At 43.5% G+C, this 27500-nt stretch overlaps 1 protein-coding gene and 1 long non-coding RNA gene across 2 annotated transcripts in view; one reads left to right on the top strand and one right to left on the bottom strand.

The window, feature by feature from the left end:
• The window catches only part of LOC306834978 (receptor activity-modifying protein 3), a 19184-nt gene extending 11231 nt beyond the window's left edge, over nucleotides 1–7953 (bottom strand). Inside the window, exons 1-2 of the mRNA XM_079361327.1 lie at nucleotides 7740–7953; nucleotides 695–724 (exon numbers count right to left, since the gene is read on the bottom strand). Of these exons, the coding sequence (XP_079217453.1) occupies nucleotides 695–724; nucleotides 7740–7791 (82 nt within the window). The 5' untranslated portion in view covers nucleotides 7792–7953. The remainder of the gene's footprint in view (nucleotides 1–694; nucleotides 725–7739) is intronic.
• A 1749-nt stretch (nucleotides 7954–9702) lies between these two features.
• On the top strand, nucleotides 9703–21252 carry LOC306835046. Its single transcript, XR_013780564.1, has 6 exons — nucleotides 9703–9825; nucleotides 12957–13054; nucleotides 14779–14995; nucleotides 15680–15710; nucleotides 15848–19610; nucleotides 19647–21252. It is a non-coding gene; the product is annotated as an uncharacterized lncRNA (long non-coding RNA).
• The last annotated feature ends 6248 nt before the right edge of the window (nucleotides 21253–27500 follow it).

Genomic DNA, 27500 nt, shown 5'->3' with positions numbered 1-27500 from the left:
AGGGAAGAGGAGAAGGAGAACAGGAGGACGAGCAAGGGAAGAGGAGAAGGAGAACAGGAGGACGAGCAAGGGAAGAGGAGAAGGAGAACAGGAGGACGAGCAAGGGAAGAGGAGAAGGAGAACAGGAGGACGAGCAAGGGAAGAGGAGAAGGAGAACAGGAGGACGAGCAAGGGAAGAGGAGAAGGAGAACAGGAGGACGAGCAAGGGAAGAGGAGAAGGAGAACAGGAGGACGAGCAAGGGAAGAGGAGAAGGAGAACAGGAGGACGAGCAAGGGAAGAGGAGAAGGAGAACAGGAGGACGAGCAAGGGAAGAGGAGAAGGAGAACAGGAGGACGAGCAAGGGAAGAGGAGAAGGAGAACAGGAGGACGAGCAAGGGAAGAGGAGAAGGAGAACAGGAGGACGAGCAAGGGAAGAGCAGAAGGAGAACAGGAGAACAGGAGGACGAGCAAGGGAAGAGGAGAAGGAGAACAGGAGGACGAGCAAGGGAAGAGGAGAAGGAGAACAGGAGGACGAGCAAGGGAAGAGGAGAAGGAGAACAGGAGGACGAGCAAGGGAAGAGGAGAAGGAGAACAGGAGGACGAGCAAGGGAAGAGGAGAAGGAGAACAGGAGGAGAAGATGGAGAAAGAGTTCATATGAAAATAAAACAGGTGAACCGACTGATTGATAAATTGATAATTGATCATAAGCTCACCTGTTAAATGTCTCATAATCAACACGTTCGCTGTAAACAAAAGAAAGAGCGTTGGATAAAAACATTACATGTTCCACATCATATCTCATAACTCCAGATCCTGAGCAAGGTGACAACGTTCATCACCTCTAATTTCATTCAATTTCAAGAGGAAACAAAGTAATAGGGTCATTCCATGCCAAGTGGTCCAACGTTAGAACGAGGCCCGACCTCATCATCTCAGATTTGTCTGAAATTAATGTGAGTTAAATGTTAACTCTGTAGGTTGTATAGATCCTGAGATACAGTAATCCCTGCTGAATGTCCCTTACACGAAGGCTATGTGCTTTGTAGTGCTGAAAATGACAATACCCAGCTACATTTTTGCAAGGATTTCAAAAATGAAATTGGTGTTGGCCAAGAAAATGTCATCAAAATCTGACATGGTGAGGTGTGGATCATTGGACCACTTGGCATGGGATGACCCAGCAGGATTATTTCAGGCTTCAAACAGGAAGTGAAGACGATTGTTTCTTCTGATCGGATCTAACCAGAGATAAATACAATAAATCAGGTGAATGTAGGCGTTAACAGGAGAAGAAAAAAAGAGATCATCAATGATAATGTGCAAATACTGTGGAATCATAATCTATACTTATTAATAACATTCAAAACTTTAAATGAAATGTTTTTAGTTGTTGACCTTTGAGAACCAAGTTTAAACCAAGTCTGAGGCTATTTTTTCCATTTTCAAACCCCATGAAACATTATCCAGGTACCACCCCCATAACACCCCCTCCACCCATCTGTTTGAAGACCCCCCCCCCCCCCACCCCCCCCCCCCCACACTTCACCATCTGCAGGAAGACAAGAGAAGATCAGTGAGAATGTCTGAAGGTACTGTTTGAGCTGCAGAAGGAAACAGAGGGAAAGTTCTTATTTTATGCAGAAGTCCTGTTTGAGCATCGTAACCTCACTCTGAATGTTTCCATGCACAGGAAGGTGGAGCTAATATCTCATAAGTTTATTTCATTATTCTACTTCTCTTGTTCCAGTACACAAGCACAGAGATCATTTATTGACAGAAGTATATCTTGAGCCCCGTTTCCACCAAGCGGTTCAGTTTGGTTCGTCTTGGGACGGCACCCATTTCCACAGACTAAAGCTGGGAAAGATTCCCAAATTACAGACCGGTACCATCCTTCTGTTGGGAGACCTACAATATCGATCCGACCCTAAAATGTGGAGCTAAACACTGCAGTCCACTGATTGGTCCCGTACGACAGCGGCGTTAAAAGCCTTCTCTGAAACAAAGCTGGATTCAGTTTTCTAACAAAGAGCCAGATGTTAATGTTTCTCACTCAGAGGTTAACTGTCATGGTATCAAGCATCCAAGCGCAAAATACTATGAAGTTATTTCACCTTTAGTTTCCCCTGTTCCTCTCTCTCCAATCAAAAAAGTCAGCAGCTGTGGTCCCATTTGATCCCTGAGCACAAATGATGTTAGTTTGTAAAGAGATAAGCTGGACCTCTGCAGGTTCTCTTCCTCCTCCTCTTCTCTCTCTGCTTTCCTTTCTCCTCTCGTAAAAAAAAAAAAAAGAGCAGAGGCAGTCACATTTCAGGAGCAGCGCACCGCCGCTGCTAAATGCATATATGGGAAACACTGCAATGACAGTAGATGAGTAGATGAACTGCTGGATGTTGGTCTTTGTTTACTGTGTCTCGTTCTGTGTCACGTTTTTCTTTGTTGAATTTATTCGTGGGGTACACTGTGTCGAGCTGCTATGGCTATGGGGCGGCAGTAGCTCAGTCTGTAGGGACTTGGGTTGGGAACCGGAGGGTCGCCGGTTCAAGTCCCGGCACGGACCAAGTCCGGAAACTGGTCTGGTAGCTGGAGAGGTGCCAGTCCATTTCCTGAGCACTGCCGAGGTGCCCCTGAGCAAGGCACCGAACCCCAAAACTGCTCTGGAGCGCTCGCTGTGGGCAGCCCCCTCACTCTGAGACCTCTCCATTAATGCATGTCACTAGAACCCTGTTTGTGCATGAGTGTGTATCTCGGCCTATGTGTGTGTCATTAGACAGAGTGTAAAAAACCGAATTTCCCCTCGTGGGATTAATAAAGTGTAACTTCTTCTTCTTCTTAATGTCCCCCTTTCAGCTGGTTACTATTGGACATACTTCATGTCAGGTCAGCACTTTGTTTCTAAGGCTCTTTAACTGTTTACAGGTCTCTTTTAATCAGCACATGTTTTTCTCTCCTTCACAGGTTATGTACATTATGCTATATAAGTTTAAGTCTAATGCTAATGCTAACTGCACAGGTTATGTACATTATACTATATAAGTTTAAGTCTAATGCTAACTGCACAGGTTATGTACATTATACTATATAAGTTTAAGTCTAATGCTAATGCTAACTGCACAGGTTATGTACATTATACTATATAAGTTTAAGTCTAATGCTAATGCTAACTGCACAGGTTATGTACATTATGCTATATAAGTTTAAGTCTAATGCTAATGCTAACTGCACAGGTTATGTACATTATACTATATAAGTTTAAGTCTAATGCTAATGCTAACTGCACAGGTTATGTACATTATGCTATATAAGTTTAAGTCTAATGCTAATGCTAACTGCACAGGTTATGTACATTATACTATATAAGTTTAAGTCTAATGCTAATGCTAACTGCACAGGTTATGTACACTATGCTATATAAGTTTAAGTCTAATGCTAATGCTAACTGCACAGGTTATGTACATTATGCTATATAAGTTTAAGTCTAATGCTAATGCTAACTGCACAGGTTATGTACATTATACTATATAAGTTTAAGTCTAATGCTAATGCTAACTGCACAGGTTATGTACATTATGCTATATAAGTTTAAGTCTAATGCTAATGCTAACTGCACAGGTTATGTACATTATACTATATAAGTTTAAGTCTAATGCTAATGCTAACTGCACAGGTTATGTACATTATGCTATACAAGTTTAAGTCTAATGCTAATGCTAACTGCACAGGTTATGTAAATTATACTATATAAGTTTAAGTCTAATGCTAATGCTAACTGCACAGGTTATGTACATTATGCTATATAAGTTTAAGTCTAATGCTAATGCTAACTGCACAGGTTTAACCTGTAATAATGTTTACTCTTAGTCACATAGGGGCTGCTAAATCTTGTTTGGGGGATTATTGTATACAGGGGGGGGGGGACAGCGGGTGTGTATTGTAACTAATGTCTTGTGTCCTGCCTGTCTGTATACTGCTACTGGATGCCCTGAATTTCCCTCGGGATCAATAAAGTATCTATCCATCCATCCATCTTTTATAGAAACCAAATAATCAATTCCATGTTTTCCTTCCATCGATAAAAGGTTTAACTATCAGCTGACTCAATTTGGCAGGTCAAATCTACACATTCACACACTGATGGTAGAGGCTGCTGCAGAGTAAAGAGTCCATCAGTATGAACTCATCCATTCATACACATTCACACACTGATGGTAGAGGCTGCTGCAGAGTAAAGAGTCCATCAGTATGAACTCATCCATTCATACACATTCACACACTGATGGTAGAGGCTGCTGCAGAGTAAAGAGTCCATCAGTATTAACTCATCCATTCATACACATTCACACACTGATGGTAGAGGCTGCTGCAGAGTAAAGAGTCCATCAGTATGAACTCATCCATTCAGACACATTCACACACTGATGGTAGAGGCTGCTGCAGAGTAAAGAGTCCATCAGTATGAACTCATCCATTCAGACACATTCACACACTGATGGTAGAGGCTGCTGCAGAGTAAAGAGTCCATCAGTATGAACTCATCCATTCATACACATTCACACACTGATGGTAGAGGCTGCTGCAGAGTAAAGAGTCCATCAGTATTAACCCATCCATTCATACACATTCACACACTGATGGTAGAGGCTGCTGCAGAGTCCATCAGTATTAACTCATCCATTCATACACATTCACACACTGATGGTAGAGGCTGCTGCAGAGTAAAGAGTCCATCAGTATGAACTCATCCATTCATACACATTCACACACTGATGGTAGAGGCTGCTGCAGAGTAAAGAGTCCATCAGTATTAACTCATCCATTCATACACATTCACACACTGATGGTAGAGGCTGCTGCAGAGTAAAGAGTCCATCAGTATGAACTCATCCATTCAGACACATTCACACACTGATGGTAGAGGCTGCTGCAGAGTAAAGAGTCCATCAGTATGAACTCATCCATTCAGACACATTCACACACTGATGGTAGAGGCTGCTGCAGAGTAAAGAGTCCATCAGTATGAACTCATCCATTCATACACATTCACACACTGATGGTAGAGGCTGCTGCAGAGTAAAGAGTCCATCAGTATTAACTCATCCATTCATACACATTCACACACTGATGGTAGAGGCTGCTGCAGAGTCCATCAGTATTAACTCATCCATTCATACACATTCACACACTGATGGTAGAGGCTGCTGCAGAGTAAAGAGTCCATCAGTATGAACTCATCCATTCATACACATTCACACACTGATGGTAGAGGCTGCTGCAGAGTAAAGAGTCCATCAGTATTAACTCATCCATTCATACACATTCACACACTGATGGTAGAGGCTGCTGCAGAGTAAAGAGTCCATCAGTATGAACTCATCCATTCATACACATTCACACACTGATGGTAGAGGCTGCTGCAGAGTAAAGAGTCCATCAGTACGAACTCATCCATTCACACACATTCACACACTGATGGTAGAGGCTGCTGCAGAGTAAAGAGTCCATCAGTATTAACTCATCCATTCATACACATTCACACACTGATGGTAGAGGCTGCTGCAGAGTAAAGAGTCCATCAGTATGAACTCATCCATTCATACACATTCACACACTGATGGTAGAGGCTGCTGCAGAGTCCATCAGTATGAACTCATCCATTCATACACACTCACACACTGATGATAGAGGCTGCTGCAGAGTAAAGAGTCCATCAGTATGAACTCATCCATTCATACACATTCACACACTGATGGTAGAGGCTGCTGCAGAGTAAAGAGTCCATCAGTATTAACTCATCCATTCATACACATTCACACACTGATGGTAGAGGCTGCTGCAGAGTAAAGAGTCCATCAGTATGAACTCATCCATTCATACACATTCATACACTGATGGTAGAGGCTGCTGCAGAGTAAAGAGTCCATCAGTATGAACTCATCCATTCATACACATTCACACACTGATGGTAGAGGCTGCTGCAGAGTCCATCAGTATGAACTCATCCATTCATACACACTCACACACTGATGATAGAGGCTGCTGCAGAGTAAAGAGTCCATCAGTATGAACTCATCCATTCATACACATTCACACACTGATGGTAGAGGCTGCTGCAGAGTAAAGAGTCCATCAGTATTAACTCATCCATTCATACACATTCACACACTGATGGTAGAGGCTGCTGCAGAGTAAAGAGTCCATCAGTATGAACTCATCCATTCATACACATTCATACACTGATGGTAGAGGCTGCTGCAGAGTAAAGAGTCCATCAGTATGAACTCATCCATTCATACACATTGATGAAGTGACTGCAGGAGTTGTGTATTCTGGCTAAAAGTTAGAGAGCCAGAGGACTAAAGACAGAGGACTAGAGGACTAAAGACAGAGGACTAGAGGACTAAAGACAGAGGACTAGAGGACTAAAGACAGAGAACTAGAGGACTAAAGACAGAGGACTAGAGGACTAAAGACAGAGGACTAGAGGACTAAAGACAGAGGACTAAAGACAGAGGACTAGAGGACTAAAGACAGAGGACCAGAGGACTAGAGGACTAAAGACAGAGGACTAGAGGACTAAAGACAGAGGACTAGAGGACTAAAGACAGAGGACTAGAGAACTAGAGGACTAAAGACAGAGAACTAGAGGACTAAAGACAGAGGACTAGAGGACTAAAGACAGAGGACTAGAGGACTAGAGACAGAGGACTAGAGGACTAAAGACAGAGGACTAGAGGACTAAAGACAGAGGACTAGAGGACTAGAGGACTAAAGACAGAGGACTAGAGGACTAAAGACAGAGGACTAGAGGACTAGAGGACTAAAGACAGGACTAGAGGACTAAAGGATCAGACACAGAAACACAGAGCTCTGTATTAAAGAGTGTCTGTGGCTGCAGACTGTGCAGAGGGATGATCACATCAGAGGACTAGAGGACTAAAGACAGAGGACTAAAGACAGAGGACTAGAGGACTAGAGGACTAAAGACAGAGGACTAGAGGACTAAAGGATCAGACACAGAAACACAGAGCTCTGTATTAAAGCGTGTCTGTGGCTGCAGACTGTGCAGAGGGATGATCACATCAGAGGACTAGAGGACTAAAGACAGAGGACTAAAGACAGAGGACTAAAGACAGAGGACTAGAGGACTAAAGACAGAGGACTAGAGGACTAGAGGACTAAAGACAGAGGACTAGAGGACTAAAGACAGAGGACTAGAGGACTAGAGGACTAAAGACAGAGGACTAGAGGACTAGAGGATCAGACACAGAAACACAGAGCTCTGTATTAAAGCGTGTCTGTGGCTGCAGACTGTGCAGAGGGATGATCACATCAGAGGACTAGAGGACTAGAGGACTAAAGACAGAGGACTAGAGGACTAAAGACAGAGGACTAGAGGACTAGAGGACTAAAGACAGGACTAGAGGACTAAAGGATCAGACACAGAAACACAGAGCTCTGTATTAAAGAGTGTCTGTGGCTGCAGACTGTGCAGAGGGATGATCACATCAGAGGACTAGAGGACTAAAGACAGAGGACTAAAGACAGAGGACTAAAGACAGAGGACTAGAGGACTAAAGACAGAGGACTAGAGGACTAGAGGATCAGACACAGAAACACAGAGCTCTGTATTAAAGCGTGTCTGTGGCTGCAGACTGTGCAGAGGGATGATCACATGAATCATTACAAACACTGATACATCAGAACACGTCGCCACGTCACCTTAATAACGGGAAACAGACTCGATAAATCGATACTCACCCACAAACACAACCCTGAAAAGTTGGAGGACGGTGGATTCCCGGCGATCCATCACGCTGAAAAATCCGGGAGGACTCCGAATCAAAGATCAGCTGCAGCTCCGCAGTAAAGTGCATTTAAAGCGAACCATGGTCCGATTCTTCCAAATGTCCGAGTCCGTGGCACCGTGAGTCCAAAACAACGTAAATATCTGACCCAGAGCGAGATTTCCGCCTCTTCTCGTGAGGATCGAGTCTCTGTCCGCGCGCAGCACCACGCACACTGCCTGCCCCGCATCCTCCGAAGGGGGGAGGGGAGGATGGGGGAGGGGAGGGGGCTTCATCGGAGCTCTGACGCGGGTTAAATTTGTCATAACCTCGCTCCATCTGCAGGTTGTGAGACACGAACATAAACGACAACAAATGACGTCACATTTTATAAAAACTTAAATGACTTCCTTCTGCTATAAATATAACAGCACATCATGACTGTTGAATAATAATCATCATCATTTCATATATTCAGGAGCTTAAAACAAACAATCACTGATCTGCTCCGAGGCTTTTAATAATATTCTGAAGCAACACTGACCTCCTGTGGTCCGATTTGGTATTATAACTATATGGACACAAGAGGGTTAATAGAATAAATAAAAATCTATACTGTAAAGGGTTATATATAGGGTTGGACCCGAACCACAGGCTGGACCCGAACCAGAGGCTGGACCCGAACCACAGGCTGGACCCGAACCAGAGGCTGGACCCGAACCACAGGCTGGACACAAACAGAAAATATCAGAACCTTTACAACAGCTCCCCGTGGCGAGCAGAGACCTGTTGTTCTGCTAATGTTTACACATGATCTGGACACATCCAGGTTCATATTGATTATTCTGTCTCTTCATAGTTTCAGCTGATGACGCGTCTACGGCCTCACACTGCAACATCATGAGATATCAGTGATTACATCATTACTGCATATCGTTTCCATCCCGTTGGACATGCCGGATGAATTTCTGTATTTAATTGTTCATATTTGAAACTTAGAAGAAATGTTAAGCTAAATTATTGAAGAATATATTTACTCTTATTTTTATTGTTTATACTTTTAGGGCATTTAGTGTATTTATTCTTTGATTGTTGTATTTTCTTTCTGCTGCTGCTGGAATAAAACGATTTCTCAGTAAAGTAAATCAATCAAAACAATCTTTATTAGTATGTTTCAATTTGATGACGAATTATGTTCTCTACAGAAATATCCAAACAGACCAGAACCAGACTGAACTCTGTACTGGAGAGCCTGCATAGAACCAGACTGAACTCTCTACTGGAGAACCTGCAGAACCAGACTCATGTAGAACAGACAGAAACCTGGAGAAGAACCAGAAATGATGTACTGCTGGATAAACATATTGAAAGATCATACAGAGCTTTAATCTATTTAATATTTAATCCTATCATAAAGCATTATGATTTTAGTTCACATATAGTGACGTCACTGGGAATCCAGCAACAGGTGGCCAGATGGTGACAGTTCACCTGAGGCTGTGTGCAGGTGTCGAACTTTGAACTCTGCTGTAACGGACATGAGACCGTCCTCAGTGTGCGTGCGTGTGTGTGTGGGCCGGTGTACTGGGTGCGTGTGGGCCGGTGTACTGGGTGAGTGTGGGTCGGTGTACTGTGTGTGGGTCGGTGTACTGGGTGCGTGTGGGCCGGTGTACTGGGTGAGTGTGGGTCGGTGTACTGGGTGTGGGTCGGTGTACTGGGTGCGTGTGGGCCGGTGTACTGGGTGAGTGTGGGTCGGTGTACTGGGTGCGTGTGGGCCGGTGTACTGGGTGTGGGCCGGTGTACTGGGTGAGTGTGGGCCGGTGTACTGGGTGTGGGCCGGTGTACTGGGTGAGTGTGGGCCGGTGTACTGGGTGAGTGTGGGCCGGTGTACTGGGTGTGGGCCGGTGTACTGGGTGAGTGTGGGCCGGTGTACTGGGTGTGGGCCGGTGTACTGGGTGTGGGCCGGTTTAAATGACGTCAACAAGTGACGCAGCTCATTCTGAGCTGTGCGCGGAGACGCCTCATTCCGGAGCAGCAGCAGCGCGGACAGCAGCTTCACGGTACGTCAACAAGTCTTCCAGATTCTTTTTTAGCAAACTGTTGGTTATTATGAATGTGTATGTTTCTTACCGATATGTTTAAAGAACAAGCTTTCATGTGTTCGGTTCTCGCTGGAGACTTGTCCTGCGTGCTGTGAGCTGGTGTGTGTAAAGGGGAGTGACCCACGCCGGACTACGTTTACAATTCTGTCGAAGTAAAGTTTGATCTAATACCGAGCTGAGCCACTGATCAAAGGAAACAAGTCACGGTGCAGGATGTTCATGCGTTCTTGTGAGGGAGTTCTGCTCTTTTGACACTTTGATTCCTGCTCGTTAAACTGTGATTGACAGCAGCGGGACGCGGGGACACTTTAGTCCTGCTGATCAGGATCGTCTCACCTGAAGTGGGAAGTTTTTCAACGAGGTTTGGTTCCATTGTATCCGACTAATAAATAACCAAACGTGTGTGGGTGTGTGTGTGTGTGTGTGTGGGTGTGTGTGTGTGTGGGGGGGGGGGGTCTGTCTGTCTATTCAGGCGTACAGGTAAAGTGCTCACCTGGCAGGTGTGTCAGCAAACAAGTCTCACTCTGCACACAGATTCTTTTTCTGCTGCAGTATTTACAACATGTTTGTTAGAGCTGATACACACCCACCCTGCTCTGAGCTTATGTAAGTGTTAGCTGGCAGAGAACACACACACACACACACACACACACACACACACACACACGCACACAGAGGGAGGACACACACACACACACACACACACACACACACACACACACACACACACACACACACAGAGGGAGGACACACACACACACACACACACAGGGAGGACACACACACGCACACACACGCACACACAGAGGGAGGACACACACACACACACGCACACAGAGGGAGGACACACACACACACACACACACACAGAGGGAGGACACACACACACACACACACACAGAGGGAGGTCACACACACACACACACACACAGAGGGAGGACACACACACACACACACAGAGGGAGGACACACACACACACACACACACAGGTCAGGTCATGTTCTGATTTAAGTGTAATAATAATAATGATGATGATGATGATGATGATGAAGAAGACTCTGCCCTAAAGGTTGGGAGGAGAGGATTTATTAAAAGATGAAAGAACACCGACACTTATATAAATATCTTCATCACTTCATCCTCTTCATCACATCATCCTCTTCATCACTTCATCCTCTTCATCACATCATCCTCTTCATCACATCATCCTCTTCATCACATCATCCTCTTCATCACTTCATCCTCTTCATCACATCATCCTCTTCATCACATCATCCTCTTCATCACTTCATCCTCTTCATCACTTCATCCTCTTCATCACATCATCCTCTTCATCACATCATCCTCTTCATCACATCATCCTCTTCATCACTTCATCCTCTTCATCACATCATCCTCTTCATCACATCATCCTCTTCATCACTTCATCCTCTTCATCACATCATCCTCTTCATCACATCATCCTCTTCATCACTTCATCCTCTTCATCACATCATCCTCTTCATCACTTCATCCTCTTCATCACATCATCCTCTTCATCACTTCATCCTCTTCATCACATCATCCTCTTCATCACATCATCCTCTTCATCACATCATCCTCTTCATCACTTCATCCTCTTCATCACTTCATCCTCTTCATCACATCATCCTCTTCATCACATCATCCTCTTCATCACATCATCCTCTTCATCACTTCATCCTCTTCATCACATCATCCTCTTCATCACTTCATCCTCTTCATCACATCATCCTCTTCATCACATCATCCTCTTCATCACATCATCCTCTTCATCACTTCATCCTCTTCATCACTTCATCCTCTTCATCACATCATCCTCTTCATCACATCATCCTCTTCATCACATCATCCTCTTCATCACATCATCCTGTAAATGGGGCCCCCTGTGGAAACCCTACCAGGATCAGGACTGTACTGGTCCATATCGGTCCTTTGGGTGGGATCAGGACTGTACTGGTCCATATCGGTCCTCTGGGTGGGATCAGGACTGTACTGGTCCATATCGGTCCTCTGGGTGGGATCAGGACTGTACTGGTCCATATCGGTCCTCTGGGTGGGATCAGGGCTTTAATGGCATTGCAGAGACCTTTTAGGCCCCAGTTCCTCTGGACCACCTCACCAAGCTTCAGCAAGCTTTACAACTTTAGACTCTTTTATTTTTGTCACGAGCTGTTGATTTAAAAAAAATATTTACAGTAAATAATAATAATAATAATAATAATAATAATATTATAATATATTAATAATAATTAGGAGTTCACAGTAAACGTTCATTAAATTATGCTGTGATGGATTCAGCTGAGCTCTTTAATATATCCATCAGTAAGGTCCTTTACCTGCTTTATGTAAACAATGAGCATGTTTACCTGCTTTATGTAAACAATGAACATGTTTACCTGCTTTATGTAAACAATGAACATGTTTACCTGCTTTATGTAAACAATGAACATGTTTACCTGCTTTATGTAAACAATGAACATGTTTACCTGCTTTATGTAAACAATGAGCATGTTTACCTGCTTTATGTAAACAATGAGCATGTTTACCTGCTTTATGTAAACAATGAACATGTTTACCTGCTTTATGTAAACAATGAACATGTTTACCTGCTTTATGTAAACAATGAACATGTTTACCTGCTTTATGTAAACAATGAACATGTTTACCTGCTTTATGTAAACAATGAACATGTTTACCTGCTTTATGTAAACAATGAACATGTTTACCTGCTTTATGTAAACAATGAACATGTTTACCTGCTTTATGTAAACATAACGATGAACATGTTTACCTGCTTTATGTAAACAATGAACATGTTTACCTGCTTTATGTAAACAATGAGCATGTTTACCTGCTTTATGTAAACAATGAACATGTTTACCTGCTTTATGTAAACAATGAACATGTTTACCTGCTTTATGTAAACAATGAGCATGTTTACCTGCTTTATGTAAACAATGAACATGTTTACCTGCTTTATGTAAAGAGACAACACCTGTTATAAACTGATGCTATACTAATAAAGATTGATTGATTAAATTATCATCAGACTTTTTCTGTCTTTTAGAAATCAAAAGTATGAACATTCACAGTCGGAGAGTTGGCGTCGTGACCAGCGCCCAATCATACGACAGAGTTTCCCCTCACTGGAAGCAACACACTCAGGTGAGTCTCAGGGTGCGTTCGGATCGTCCCTCCGATCCACTTTCTCTCTCCTTTCTTCTTTAACCCAGGAAGCAGTTAGGTGATGAGAGCCGTTTGAATTCTCTCAGAGTGAAGGAAAGGAGGCTCAATGCTTCCTTTATAACCTCCTTTAGGAAACACTGGAGCATCCTTTACCAAAGGAGGTAAGAAAGTGCCGACCCACAATTCATTGCAGCCGCAACTTTTAAAGTGACTCGCTCATCCGACCCGTATCGGAGCGTTCAGGAAAACTAAGGATCTGTGAGAGGAGACATGTGGAGACAATCTGCATATTGATTTGATTTATAATTATTTACAGCCTTTTATTTATTTCATTTCTGTTTATTGAGGTAAACTGTGAACGTGACGTTATAAAACCATCACAGTGAAGTTTCCTGAGGCCTCTGGACTACGTAGAGACTTGAACATATCAGGGTCTCTGTGGGGGATCTGGTTTAACAAACTCTGACATCAGAGATGGTGATTATCAGTCCTACGATGATCCATCAACCCGGGTTACAGAGAGCGCCTTCACGTAAAAGGGGCGGAGCTAGCGTCATTTAACCAATCACAATCATCACCGAGTCTGTCAGCAGATCATCATATCTACAAACATTATATTTACACAAAGTACAAACTATATGAGTGATATAAATGAGACAAACAGGCTGCAGAGAGACACAGCTGCAGGAAGGACAAAACAAAGTAAACGGAGGTCAAAGGTCAGCTTGTATTTGTCCCGTGGTTAGTTCACCTTAGAACTGACTCTAAGAACTGGTCTCTGAACTCAATGTGCTGCTCTGACTCTTTAAAGTGGTTAAACTGCAGCTCATCACAAACAGAGCAGGACACATTCAACATGAAGAAGAAAACATTCATTATTTTACATCTTTCACTGAAATGTTCCGGAGCTTTCTTCAGTCTCTGTTGAAGGATATCAGTGAAACATCATCAACAACTAAACACACTATAATGTCAAATCATGATGGACACATCAAGTGTCCTCCCCCCTCTCCATCAGCTCCATCAGCTCCACCATCTAAACATCTGATTGGTCAGTGGGCGGAGCTTTAACCTGCTCCGGAGCAGGTCAGGTGTTCAGCATCAGTTACCGTGGTGACGTACCCAGGTAAAAAGTCATCGACCCTGGTAGGACTGAAAACCCAGAGTTAACCCTGAAGTGACCCCGCTAAGCTCAAATCCTGCTTCAGAGTCCAGACCTCTGATGTAATGAAAGAAAACAGGAAGTAATCACCTGATGTAAACAAAGACAACAAGAAGTAAACAAAGACAACAGGAAGTAATCACCTGATGTAAACAAAGACAACAAGAAGTAAACAAAGACAACAGGAAGTAATCACCTGATGTAAACAAAGACAACAAGAAGTAAACAAAGACAACAGGAAGTAATCACCTGATGTAAACAAAGACAACAAGAAGTAAACAAAGACAAAAGGAAGTAAACAAAGACAAAAGGAAGTAAACAAAGACAATAGGAAGTAAACAAAGACAATAGGATGTAAACACCTAGTTTAAACAAAGACAACAGGAAGTAAACACCTGATGTAAACGAAGACGACAGGGAGTGAGGAAACAGAAAGAATTTAAATTAAATCTTTTAATCTATTTCCTGAATTATAAATAAATAGGATCATAGTTATTTTCATTTAGTTAAAGCTTTTTTAACCTCCTTTGATTGGTTACAGCTCTGATCCTATCAGACGTCTCCATCAGAAGTGAATACACTCCTCAGCACCCGGTCAGGCCCACATTCACTTCCCGTCTGTTCCTACGACTCTGCAGCAGCCCAGACCTCAGAACCAATGAGAATCCAGCCCTCAGAACCAATGAGAATCCAGCCCTCAGAACCAATGAGAATCCAGCCCTCAGAACCAATGAGAATCAAGATCTGAGTCTGCACAGGTGTGCTTATAATGTTTATTGCTGGTTAAACCAACTGTTTCTGTGTGTGTGTGTGTGTGTGTGTGTGTGTGTGTGTGTGTGTGTGTGTGTGTGTGTGTGTGTGTGTGTGTGTGTGTGTGTGTGTGTGTGTGTGTGTGTGTGTGTGTGTGTGTGTGTGTGTGTGTGTGTGAATTTGCATGTCTGTGTGAGATTAAAGGAGATTACAGCGGTTTGTCATGCGAGCTCTTTGGTCAAATAAACACACCTTGACCTTCTCTCACCTGAAGCCAAACATGACCATATATGGGCATGTTTCACTGAGGGCGTGTGTGTTCTATGGGAACATAAAAACACTGTAAGTGTGTCAGCGGATCACTGAGTGTTGTGTTCATGTGACTGTGGGAAAGTTGAGCACAGAGGATAGAGGAATGCTGACCTTCTTGTCGAGCCACTGTCACGTCTGATTGGTTGACTGTTCAGAGCTCGGAGACGTGGAGTGTTCTTCAAACTTAAATTACTTTTTTTAACAGTGAGGGTCACACAAGTACACTTTGTATTTATTGAAAGAACACACTTTGCAGTGTTTGTGCTGAACATGATTGAATGAATCAAAGTAACTCCATCAGAAACATGAATTCACCTTCAGATAGTTTAAATCCACAGGCAGGTAAATATACTTCCACTGATTCTGATTTCCTCCTTCAGGTCAACACAACAACACCTTGATGTCGGTCAGGTGAGACTTCATGTTTATGAATTACTTTTCCGGTTTCTGTCTGTACTCCAATCAGGTTAACCCCTTAAATCCTTTACAGTACAACAATTATAATTCTGATCCGAGTTGTTAAAGTCGGTGTTTTCTTCTTTTCACAGAAGAAAGGACAAACATCCGAATCCGGCTCGCCTGTGAGAACCTTCAGTGGCTCGTCATTGTCTGGAGGAAAGCTGTTCACAGACAGGAAGAACGGCGATGGTGTCAGAGTGATTTCCAAAGAGCTGGAGACTAACAGGAGCTACAGTATATCTCAATGTGTCTCACTTCCAGAGTCTGGATCTAGCTTATATGTTGTTCCACGTTCAGAAGAGCTAAAGTCTGATTCTCAAACAGATCCTGAGGAATGGTGCAAGCCTTCCAGAACCATGTTGTCTTCCAGCGTGGTGACGGTTCTTGCTCCTCACTGGAGCAGCAGACTGAGAAGAAACCGAAGACTTGAGGGAACAAGCAACCCAGAGGCTCGGGGAAGTTTACAAGATGTGACTATATCTGCAACAAACTGCGCACATGAATGGTATCAGGAGCCTGCAGACAGGTCATTGATGGACAGATCGCAGGAACCTTTAAGGGTTCTGTTTCATGGGACCAGGAGGAATACTGAGGACTGGTCGACTAAGAGTGGTCCTGCTAGTTTGGATTATGGATGTAAGAGGAAAATAATTCACACAGTCTCTTTGGATGTGAAGTCTGGACGTAGAGACAATCGAAAAATAGATGCAGCTGCTTTGAGCCCTCTAGCCACTCCTGTATCTCCCCGATCTCCACTTTCCCTTCAATCACATGTTCAGAGGAGGAACCAGCAAACGAAGAATGAAGGTGGAATGCAATCCTTAAGCTCAAAACCAACAACTAGTAGTCTTCTTCTGTCTTTAAGAAGATTCAACTCCAGCAGCAGGATCTCTGATGCAGAGCCCTCTCTCTGTGAAATAAACCCAACCTCAAGTGATCAGAAGGAAAAATTATTCCCAACTCGCCTTTCTCAAAGTCCCCGTGATAAAAAAGACCAAGACAAGTTAAAGCCCCTCCAATCTCCATCTTCCATTTCTTGTAAAACAACTGACACGCCCTCCTTACTTTTCTCCAGTCAAGAAGAGAGGACGGTGTTTGAAACACAATTCTTTTCTGCTTCACAGATAAACAAAGATGTAGAAGATGCCTCCTCTACCCAACCAGCCCAAACAGTCACCAGGGCCCAGTCCAATCTTTTATGCTCCAAACAGGTCCTTCCAAGTAGAGGATTGACAGACGGGCAACAAAACTTCAGGGGTTCAGACACAAACTTGTTCTTAAAGAGCTCTGGCTCCTCTCCAAGACAGTCATACAACCGCTCTGCCTGCCTCCACCCTCAAAGAACCACCCTGACATCCACTTCCTGGTGGAAACAAGTTTCTCAGGAAGGCGGTTCCCCTCTAAAGCTCAACGATACCAATGTCAAAGACAAGCTGAACACACCCATTGCTCCACCCAATAATAATAATACTAATGACTTGGCCTCTTCAAGTCCAACTGACATCAAAAGATTTAATTGTCCAATTGCCAATAACAGAGACAACAATAACACAACAAAGTCCTTCTGCAAAGGATCCCAGAGCCTCAAACAGAGAATCTCAGAGGATTCACCTGAACATGATTCAGACAAGCTTGTCAAACTGCAAAAAGAATCCAATGTAAATAATAGAGGTGCACAAGAGCCTCACAGTTTGCCTAATGTTCTTTATCGTTCTAAAATTAACAGAACTACACCACAAACAACACTGAGTCATCCTAATGATCTGATAGAGTGTGATGTAACTGAACTACCAGCTACTGTGAAAAATCCCAAGAGCTTGAATTCAACCACTAAGAGCACCAGTAAATTCAACTCCAATGGCTCGCCTACATCTCCATACTACAAGAATTTTCAGAGTCTGAGCAATCCTCTTTCCTCTTCCAGTGCCACAAATACTCCCAGTAATCAGACTGTAACCTCTAAAACTGCCTCCAGTCTCCACCCTACAAACACTACCACTAATACTGTATTTAACCACCGCCATACTCACCCTCACACCAGCTCATCTTCACAAACATCCACATTTACCAGCCCAGGGAATACAAAACCTCTGGGCTTTGATAGAAGCTTTCATTCTGCTCCTCTCCAACCTAAAGCTGCATCCCATATGATTCCCACAATCAAAGTTTTCTCTAAAGCAGAGCCCAGTCCGTCCACCACGGCCAACAATCCAGCAGCCCCTGCTTTCTCGAGATCATCCCCCCTTACTCCTACCCCATTTACTCTTTCCATCCCCATCACTATTCCCTCTCTCCTAACCCCTCCTGCCACACCAATCATTACCAGCCCGAATTTAGACTATTCCAGCCCTCAGCAAGGGAAAGATTTCTCAAGCAGCCAAGAGAGTGATTCAAAGAAACAGTGCAGAAGAGTAACATGGGAGGACTCTGTGGATCTACAGCAGTCTGAGCTGATCAGGAATCCAGAGCATTCTCAAGTTTCAACAAGCCCTTTATCTTCCTCCAAGCCCTCACCAACCACCAATACACATCCTGTGTGCACACCCACCTCCAGGACATCTGGCATACAGGTGCTGAAAGGAGGCAAGTATCGATCCTTTTCATCTGACTCTCCTAATTTGGGGTCCAGGGTACAACACAGATCTGTGATAAGGTCTAATAGCCCTCTGAACCAAAAAACACAGAAAGAACCCACACCCAGACAAGACAGGACGTTATCAGTTGAATCTGACACTGTCCTTTCTTCTGCACCCCTTTCCCTCCCCCCAGACTTTTTAAGTGGGTATAAGATTCGATATAGCTCCCCACCTTATTCCACTCTCATGTCTACAAGGTCAACAATGGGAGAAACTAAGACTGTGACACCCAGATCACAACTCTTCCAAAACCCAATGAACTATACCCCACACCTTTTTAAACAAACTGATTCAGCCGTGAACTCACCTATGTCCAAACCCCTTCTGTCACCCAGAAGCCTCGTCCAGCTCCCTTCCACACAGGAAAGTTCCAAATTTGGTGTTTCAGAAACAAATCAAGTCAGCAACAAGAACAGCCAAAGTCAGCAGAACAGCAAGATACTACTTGTAAAGAACAGAGTAGATATTGGCTCACAGTCTCTGCAGAAAGCTAAAGGCCAGATCTCATCCCCAACATGTGTAACTGAGACACTGGTTTACTGTGTTCAATCTAAAGCACTTACAGAAGGCTCAAATAAAAGCACATCTAAACTGTCTCAACAAGCAGCAACCACAGAGACGGAGAACAAGTTCAATCAGAGGCCACACAAAGTGCCAAGTAAGAATACCACAGGTGAACCAGGGAATCATTCAGAACAGAGTTTGAGTGGAAACAGCTCCACCGACAGTCCTTCCACTGATGATGGAAGCAGAAAAACGAAGAACAGTGTACTTTGTAAAAGCAGATTTTTTTCAGTGGAGAGCAACAATGAACAAAGCCCAAAGGGAAGTCGGTTTGCACTGAAGAAAAGTGTAAGCACACCAAACAGTTTATCAAGGTCAGATTCTGACCGAGCCAACAAGACAAACAACAGAGTGGACCAAGTCCTCAGTAGACTAAGACAAACATTTAGCCATAGACGGCCTGATGATGAGTCATCGTTTCTTTGGAAATGGAGGCGAGGCTCCCAAACACCTCCTGTTGGTGGATTGAGTGACATCAGCAGTGGCATACCTGTTGAGACTAAAACCTTAGAAAAGCCAGAGCAGGAGGAGACAAAGGTTCTGGAGGAATCTGAAAAGGAAACACAGAATATCAACAGATGGACACACAACAATGACTCCATCACAACAACCACACTTTCCAGAGGCCCAATGACAGCTGAAAACTATGACTGTTGGTCAGACCAACTACCTCCAGAAATCAATCAAGACTGCCAAAATGCTCGCACGGAACACATGTCCGAAAGAAAAATAAAACCTCTTTTGACAATTCAAAACCCAACAACATACCCAATTAACATTTACAAAGACAACAGGATTCTCCCATGTACAGATCCCAATCCTGACAGGAGCTCCAACCCCTCAGCTGGATTTCCTCCTCAATTCAGGAAGTCCACATCCAGCCCCAGGAGCCCCTTCTCCCCCTTCTCCTCTCTCTCGCCTGTCTCGCCATTTCCTTCCCCCGAGGTTACAGATGACAATGTCTTCTACAGCCCAAAGCTTCAGCGTCGTAGAGAATCCCCTTCACCTGTAGAGCCAAGGGAAGGGATCAGCCTGAGGGCTTCAAGAAGAAGTCAGGCATCTACTGGACCTCCAAGTGCAGGTCCTCAACAGGACAAGGACTGCTCCACATCCTATGCAGACTTGAAGTATGGCATCGAGCCTGGGAGGTCGTTTTCTGTCAGTTCTGTACTGTCCAGCCGACCCTCAGGGCCTGGTCGTATCTCAACCGGATCAAGGTTCAAGAGTGTAGGAGACCTTTCTGACTTAGCTTTGACTTCTGGAGGGACAGAAACAGACCCCTGGCCAGTCTCTCCTGATTGGACCACAGGGTATAAGTCCCTGCCCAATAAGGACTGTCTCATGGCATATTTCCCAAGTGACCCCAGTAAAATGAAAACTAGGTCTCTTCCTCGGTCGCTAACCAGACGTTTGGGTAACTGGAGCTCAGGAGTCTCAGCTTCTCCGCCTGTAACTATGGCAACCTCAAAGCCAACCCGCCTGTGGAGCACAACCTTGAACACTAGTCACATTGCATGGGACACAGAGGGTCCTCCAACCCCTCCTCCAACTCCACCCCAGTCCCCAGTGTCCAGACATATGTCCAAACCTCCCAGCTTGTCCTCTCCTACCTGTCCAATCTCATCAGCACCACAGAAGCTGGACAGTCCGCCTTCCGGAGGACGTCTGCCCTCCAAAAGTTATGTTTGCCGCCTCAGCACTTTTGAGGAGTCTTCAGACAGCAGCTCAGACACAACAACGGACGATGAATATTACTTAGAGACCGGCGAAGATGAGAAAGAGACTGAACTGTGAAACAGAAAGTCTTGGATTCTGGACTCAGGAACTCACACAAGAGTAAAGATGCGGTGAAGTCTAAAAGTGATGCCTGTTAGTCACTGTATGATGTCATTGGGAGCAGGTGGGGGATGCTGCATGGATGCTTTATAAGTGGGTGCTGTCGTGTTAAACAGGTGTTAAATGAGCATGCATGATAATTTCAGAGTTCATTTTGTAAGTGTCCAGGTCTGAGCTGCAGAGATTTCATAAATGATTCAGCTTTCTTAGTGGGCTCAGATTGAGTCACGTCTGAGCAGATTAAGCCAGTAAAGTTCACAGTTAATCTTTGCTTTTGCATTTTCTTCTGATCCAGAACAGTTGATGCTGATTCTTCAATATTTCATTATCTCGTCTTTGATGTTGAGGAAATGATGTAAATGAATGTTGTAAAATGTTTATGATTTTGAAACAAGTGTGAACACGGTGACAATCACAAGTTTTAAAGGGTATTTGATGAATAAATGTATTTTCATGAAGTTACGTTGTTTTTTCTTCAGACATTTGATCATCGAATATAACAAGCAGCATGTTTATGGACGAGCTGTAATACGTGTTTAAGGCCCCCAGGCTTCTCAGCATGCTCTTAATAGCTTTGGGTGGAGCTGTTCAACAGTTTGACATTATTCAACAGGGAGTTTCCTCTTCACATCTCATCTGTGAAAACAAGCTGATAGGTTAGTGTCCAATAGGACGGCTCGACTGGTTCATTCCTGCCATTTGCACTCACTGAACTTTGTCCTCTCTCTCTGTTTAATGTTTAACTGAGACAAACACAAGCTGCTTTACCACAGGATGACATCACACAGTCAGAATGACATCACACAGTAAGAAATGACATCACACAGTTATGATGACACCACAGTCTCAGCTGCTTCATGTGTCGTTTAGTTTACCAATGTTTTGTGGAACAACTTTTGACATCTGAGAGCCGCGTTGTGACTTTTGTAAAACATAAAGTGTGGCACCTTTTATGACACACAGTCATCTGTGTGTGTAGTTGTATATGTGTTTGTGTATTTGGGGTGCATGACAAACTGATTAGACCCTAAACCCCACCATTAATTGGTCTAATTATGAACTATGTAGCTGAATGGCTTCTCTCTGATTGATGAGTGGAGCTCTGAGGCCATCTAGTGGTTACTGAGAGAAAACATCTTGCCTGCTCCGGGTCAAGGGTCAGAGGAGCAGCTGTCCTCAGTTCATCTGAACCTGAACCAACATTCAGAATGATAACAAATTCAGCTTCAGTTTGAATCATAAAAGAGCTCCTGAGCTTTTCATTATTACCCTGATTTAGTCTAGGGTTGGGTACACTGTTGGAGTTCTGGCTGCGTTCAGATTGTCTTTCCTCCTCCTCTTCAACTTAAGATAACGTCACAGCGTGAAGGAAAGGTGTTAGGGCTAATTCATAAAGGACTTAGGGAAAGGCGATTGCATTGTTTTGACAATATGAACTCATTTCCACTCTGTGACGAAGCAATGCGTTGGTTTGTGAAGTGGGTCTGTTTAGAAATGGACTACAAAAAGCTCCCGTAAACATGGTTTCCCTGAGCATGCTTTGTGGTGAAGTCTGTATTTATTGAAAAAAATAAATGTTTCCTTGAAGGGGGGTCATGTGACTAGGACCAAGAAGGTTGGTTAGTGAGGAAGCTCCTGAGGCCATGCAAGATTTATTTTAACAACACCCGATAAAAACATTTTAACATTTCAAAAGAACCACAGATATGTGTCTTTGATGTGTCAAAAATTAATGCAGTCCAGCAGTGTGACTTTTTTACTTGAGGACGCAAGACAGGCACCAAACTTACTCCGCCGAGTGGCACGAAAGCTAACAAGGTAGCTGAGGTGCTGCGTGAAATCACTCCGTGCAGATTTCGGTACAAAGTTGGACAGTATTGACACCCGTCTTACTAAGATGTCTAACTCAATGGCTGCACTGGCAAACAAAGTGATGGAAGTTAGAGGAGATGTCACTGCCAATGCAATGCGTATCGAGGAAGCGGAAGGCCACATTAACGAGACAGAAACAGCTCTTGAAGCAGCAACCACACTGGACTCTGCCATCAAACGTGTTGTTTATCTCGAGTCCAAACCAGAAGACCTGGAGAACCAGGGCAGAAGGAAGACTAAACGGATTTTCGGACTACGAGAGGGAGTTGAGGGGCAACAATCACTCTTCGACTTTATTGGGGCTGGATGATAACAGATCATTCACGCTCATACTGTAGTACATTTAAAATTGGTGAAATCACTATATAAAGTCTAAGTGTATGGTTGACATGGTTTGTATTAGAGAGTTAAGGTTACGTTGACGAGCTGCTCCTCAGTATTGTGGATCAGAGTCCTCTAAGGTTTACATTAAGAGGAGGGGTATGCATATTTCAGTTAGGGACATGCTAATGTTAGGGGGGGGGGGGGGGGGTAGACCATTTAATGTGTGTTTGTGTGAGGGAATGTATGTTTGTTTGTTTGTTTTTATGCTTGCACAATTTTCATTACAATTAAGATGTGATGGTACCAGATGCTGGAATAGATATTTATGGGGGAGACAATGCAGAAGAGTAGTTTGGATATAACTGTTAGAAGCTGGAACATCAGAGGAATGAGAAAGATAGCCAAACTGAAAGTCTTAAATAGGATTAAGTATTTGAAATCTAATATAGCATTCTTGCAGGAATCTCATTTGATGGCCGCAGATGTACATTTCCTGACTAGAAGAGAGAAAAGCCATGTATTGTATGCTTCCTTTAATAGTCACGCAAGGGGGGGGGGGTCGTCATTCTTATACACAAGACTTACACACAGTCTCTGATGACTTATACTTATACACAAGACTTGTACACAAGACTCTGTAGGGACTTGGGTTGGCAAATGGAGGGTCGCCAGCTCAAGTCCTTGTGTGGACCAAAAAAAAAGAAATCTTGAAATTGGTCCTTGAGCAAGGCACTGAGGTACACCCCCCCCGCCAAACCAAACCAGCCCAGAAGCACCTGCCAATGGCCACTTCCTGTTTGTGCGTGTGTACTGTTAAAATTCTTATTACATGATCTTTAATGCATTTTATTTTGTGTTGGTGTATAAGGTGGAACGTTACACTTCTTCTCCTGACTTTAGAAAGTATCCTTTTTTCATGCCCAGATTTCAAAGACCATACAGGACAAATACAGAAGGTTTGTTATTGTTCAAGGTAACATGTCACAAAACCCAAATCTTATGAATATTTATGGCCCTAATGATGATAGCCCTGCTTTCTTTGAACAAATATTTGTGTGGCTGCGTTGGATGGACCGTGTATTATAAGTGGGGATTTTAACTGTGTCTTGGACCCAGTTTTGGATCGGTCTACCCAAACGGATACTGCTCATGTGCGAACTACAAAAGTACTCCTAAACTATATACAAGACTTAAAACTAACTGAAGTTTGGAGAACACACAATCCAAACGAGAGGGAATTTTCTTGCTATTCCAGCGCTTACAAAAGTCACTCAAGAATTTATGATTTTTTAGTATCTATGGAGTTACTTCCTTGTTGACACAACGACAGGAGTATGGAGGCACACGCAGACTCCGACAGGGAGTTTCCACAATCAGTCCTTTATTACAAAAATGGGTTCGGTACACAGGAGATCAAAAAAGGCAAACAAATCCAAAGGAGCAGGCGAGGTCAAAAATGGGGGACAGGCAAGGTAATAATTAGGTCAGACAAGAGAAAACACTAAGACTAGGTACACTGCGGAAACACTACGAAGTGGCAACATGAGGGAGGAAACATGAGGTTTAAGTAGGGTAGACAATCAGGGACCACGAGACACAGGTGAGGGTAATCAGGAGTGACAGGAAACACATACAGGTAATTAAGGCAGGGCTTGATACACAATTTGAACATAGGATGAGGATCTGAAACACAGAGACAAGGGTGAGTAACACTTGTGTTAAAACATGCTGGTACAGGAGGCTACAAGTATTTTTTCTACAGGATCCAGCCTTTGTTAAATTTGTAGAAGGTTGTATTGGATGGGATCTCGGCTAAGCAGTTGGCGTTTTTAGGAAATATTTTAATATCCTAGTTTGTTGCTCTTATGTACTACTTGACCTTGAAACCTCTATACATGGCACTATCTTTATCCCCAGATATGTAAAACCTTCTACCATTTTGAATTGAAAAGAGTTTCCGCCAATGTTTCTTTCTTCTGATTTAAGTAACATTAATGAAGATTTCTCTTTATTTACTTTATATCCTGATATCCTTCCGAATGATTTTATTAAATCTATCAAGGCTGGGATAGAATTTTTCAGTTTTTCTAAGAATAAAATGACATCATCTGCAAACAAAGCAATTCTATGTTCCTGCTGGCCTACTAACACACCAGTTATGCAATTATGGGACCGCACCGCAATGGCAAACGGTTCAATAGCTAGAATAAATAATAAGGGGAATAAAGGGCACCCCTGCCTACATCCACGATTCATTTTAAATGGTTTTGATATAACTCCGTTTGTTATTATTTCAGCATACAGTTCATTGTATAAAAGTTTTACCCACTGACAGAAATGATCCCCAAAGCCAAATCGTTTTAAAATTTCAAATAAATATGGCCATTCTACTCTATCAAAAGCCTTTTCAGCATCCAATGATAGTAGAGCAGTGTCAGGTTTTTCTTCCTGTGTATGAAGAATATCCAACACTCGTCTTACATTATGAAATCCCTGTCTACCTAAAATAAATCCATTTTGATCGCAGGAAATTATGTCAGGTAATATTTTCTCCAATCTTTGAGCCAAAGTTTAGCATAGTATCTTCCACATTAAGCAGACTTATTGGTCTTAAATGTTCACATTTATTGCAGGGTTTACCAGGTTTGGGCAGTCGGGTTATCAGACGGGGAGAATTCCATTTTCAAATAATTCTGAGAACATAATGAAAAGAGGGAACAGTAATTTAGTTTTAAACTTTTTATACATTTCTATTGGCAGCCCATCTGGGCCTGGGGCTTTACCCACACTCAGTTTATCTATTGCTGAAGATATTTCCTCCTCAGTTAAAGCCGCACCAAGATCTGTGTTTATTATCTCTGAAATGTTGGGTATTCGGAGGGTATCTAAGAAGATGCTTCGCTCTTGTTCTGTATGTGTTGCATCTGAGCAGTTTTTCAAAAAAGACCTTAAAAGTTTCATTAATCTGAGGAGATTAATCAAGGTCGTTCCACACTATAGTGAGGATCAACTGACTGTGCCTGAACACTTTCTCTCTTACCCTGCCCCGCTACATAAACAACACACTTATTCAGAAGTACTTTGTGAAACTTAAGGCCGGTTCACACGGCAGGATTTTAAAATTGTCGCAGATTTCCCAAACTGTAGAGAGCACACATACGGTGATAAATAATCGGAGGTTTTACAGTTTTGGTCGTACAGTGTGTGGCGTGCAGCCACACGGCAACATCAACACACCACACACGAGCCGATTTCACTCGCCAACGTCCCCCGATCAGACTGGAAATCTCGCAAAACCTCTCGAGATCAAACGTGATTCCAGAGTCAACAAATGGACAAAGAGGACGTAACAGGGATCGTTTGTGCTGTTTTTATCTGAAAAAACACGTTTTAAAAAGAGGCGTCGGTCAAAGGAGCGGAGACAACGGGAGCATGAGCTGTACCTGCTACATGATGACATGGAGGTGAGTAGTTGTTTTGCTGCCGGTGTTTCCTCGCTACACGCTTTCTGATTGGCTACGCGTCACAGTCAACAGGCTCGTGCTCGTTTTCTCCTCGGGGGGGGAAACACCACACATGATGAGAGATCGGGCCAAAACAATCCAACATGTTGAATATCCCCGATTTGAGATCGGAGCGGTCCCGACGTTCTTCCGAGCAGACGAGAGCGGTCTGAACACACCACACACGGCAGGATGATCTGATAAGATTATCTGATGATGATCGGAGCGTCCATAAGATTATCGGAAGGGGAGAATCGGGGCCAAAATCGGCGTGATTATCCTGCCATGTGAACCAGGCTTTAGGCTATAAATCGTAAGATTGGCTGTGAGCCGATGGTTCAATGTGCAATCAAATGTTATAGGTAATGTTTTTCTTTTCTTTATTCCTATTTTGAAAACAAACAAGAAAGCTCAGAGCTCAGTGATCATCCATCCGCATCAATATACAGCAATGTGACAGTGATTACATTATCTCACCCCTGTCCGCTTTCTGACTTCAGGACCCTTATGAAGTTCTCTGCTTCACCTGGCTGGTTAAAGATGCGAGCTTGTCCGTTGTGTGTTACCAGCAGCCTTGCGGGAGGAATCATGCCGTATCGGATCCCCATGGAGCGAAGCTGTTGTCTCACGGCATCAAACTCTTTCTGTTTTTTGTGCACGCCGGTTGCGAGGTCCTTGTAAAATGTCACTGGGCGGTTCTTGTAGAGAATCTGTCCCTTTGCTCTGGCGGCTCTTATCACAGTCATTTTGTCCATGTAATTTAGGAACTTCATGATAACAGTCCTTGATGCATCGGTGTTTGCCGTATTCTTCTGACCGACCCGATGCGCTCTCTCCAGTGTCAGAGCGGTGTGTAATGGTGCCAAGTCCAGAGCCTCCGGTAGCCAGTTTTCCAAGAAAGCGAACGCGTTCTCTCCCTCCGCGCCTTCGGGCAGGTTAAACAGTCTGAGGTTAGATTGTCGCGATCCGGTCTCCAGATCCAGCCCTTTTCCTTCGAGATCTTTGTT

Source organism: Symphodus melops (genome assembly GCF_947650265.1).
Source record: "Symphodus melops genome assembly, chromosome: 14".
Taxonomy (NCBI): domain Eukaryota; kingdom Metazoa; phylum Chordata; class Actinopteri; order Labriformes; family Labridae; genus Symphodus; species Symphodus melops.
Note: the sequence above shows the minus strand (reverse complement) of the source record. Positions and strands in the feature narration are given on the sequence as shown.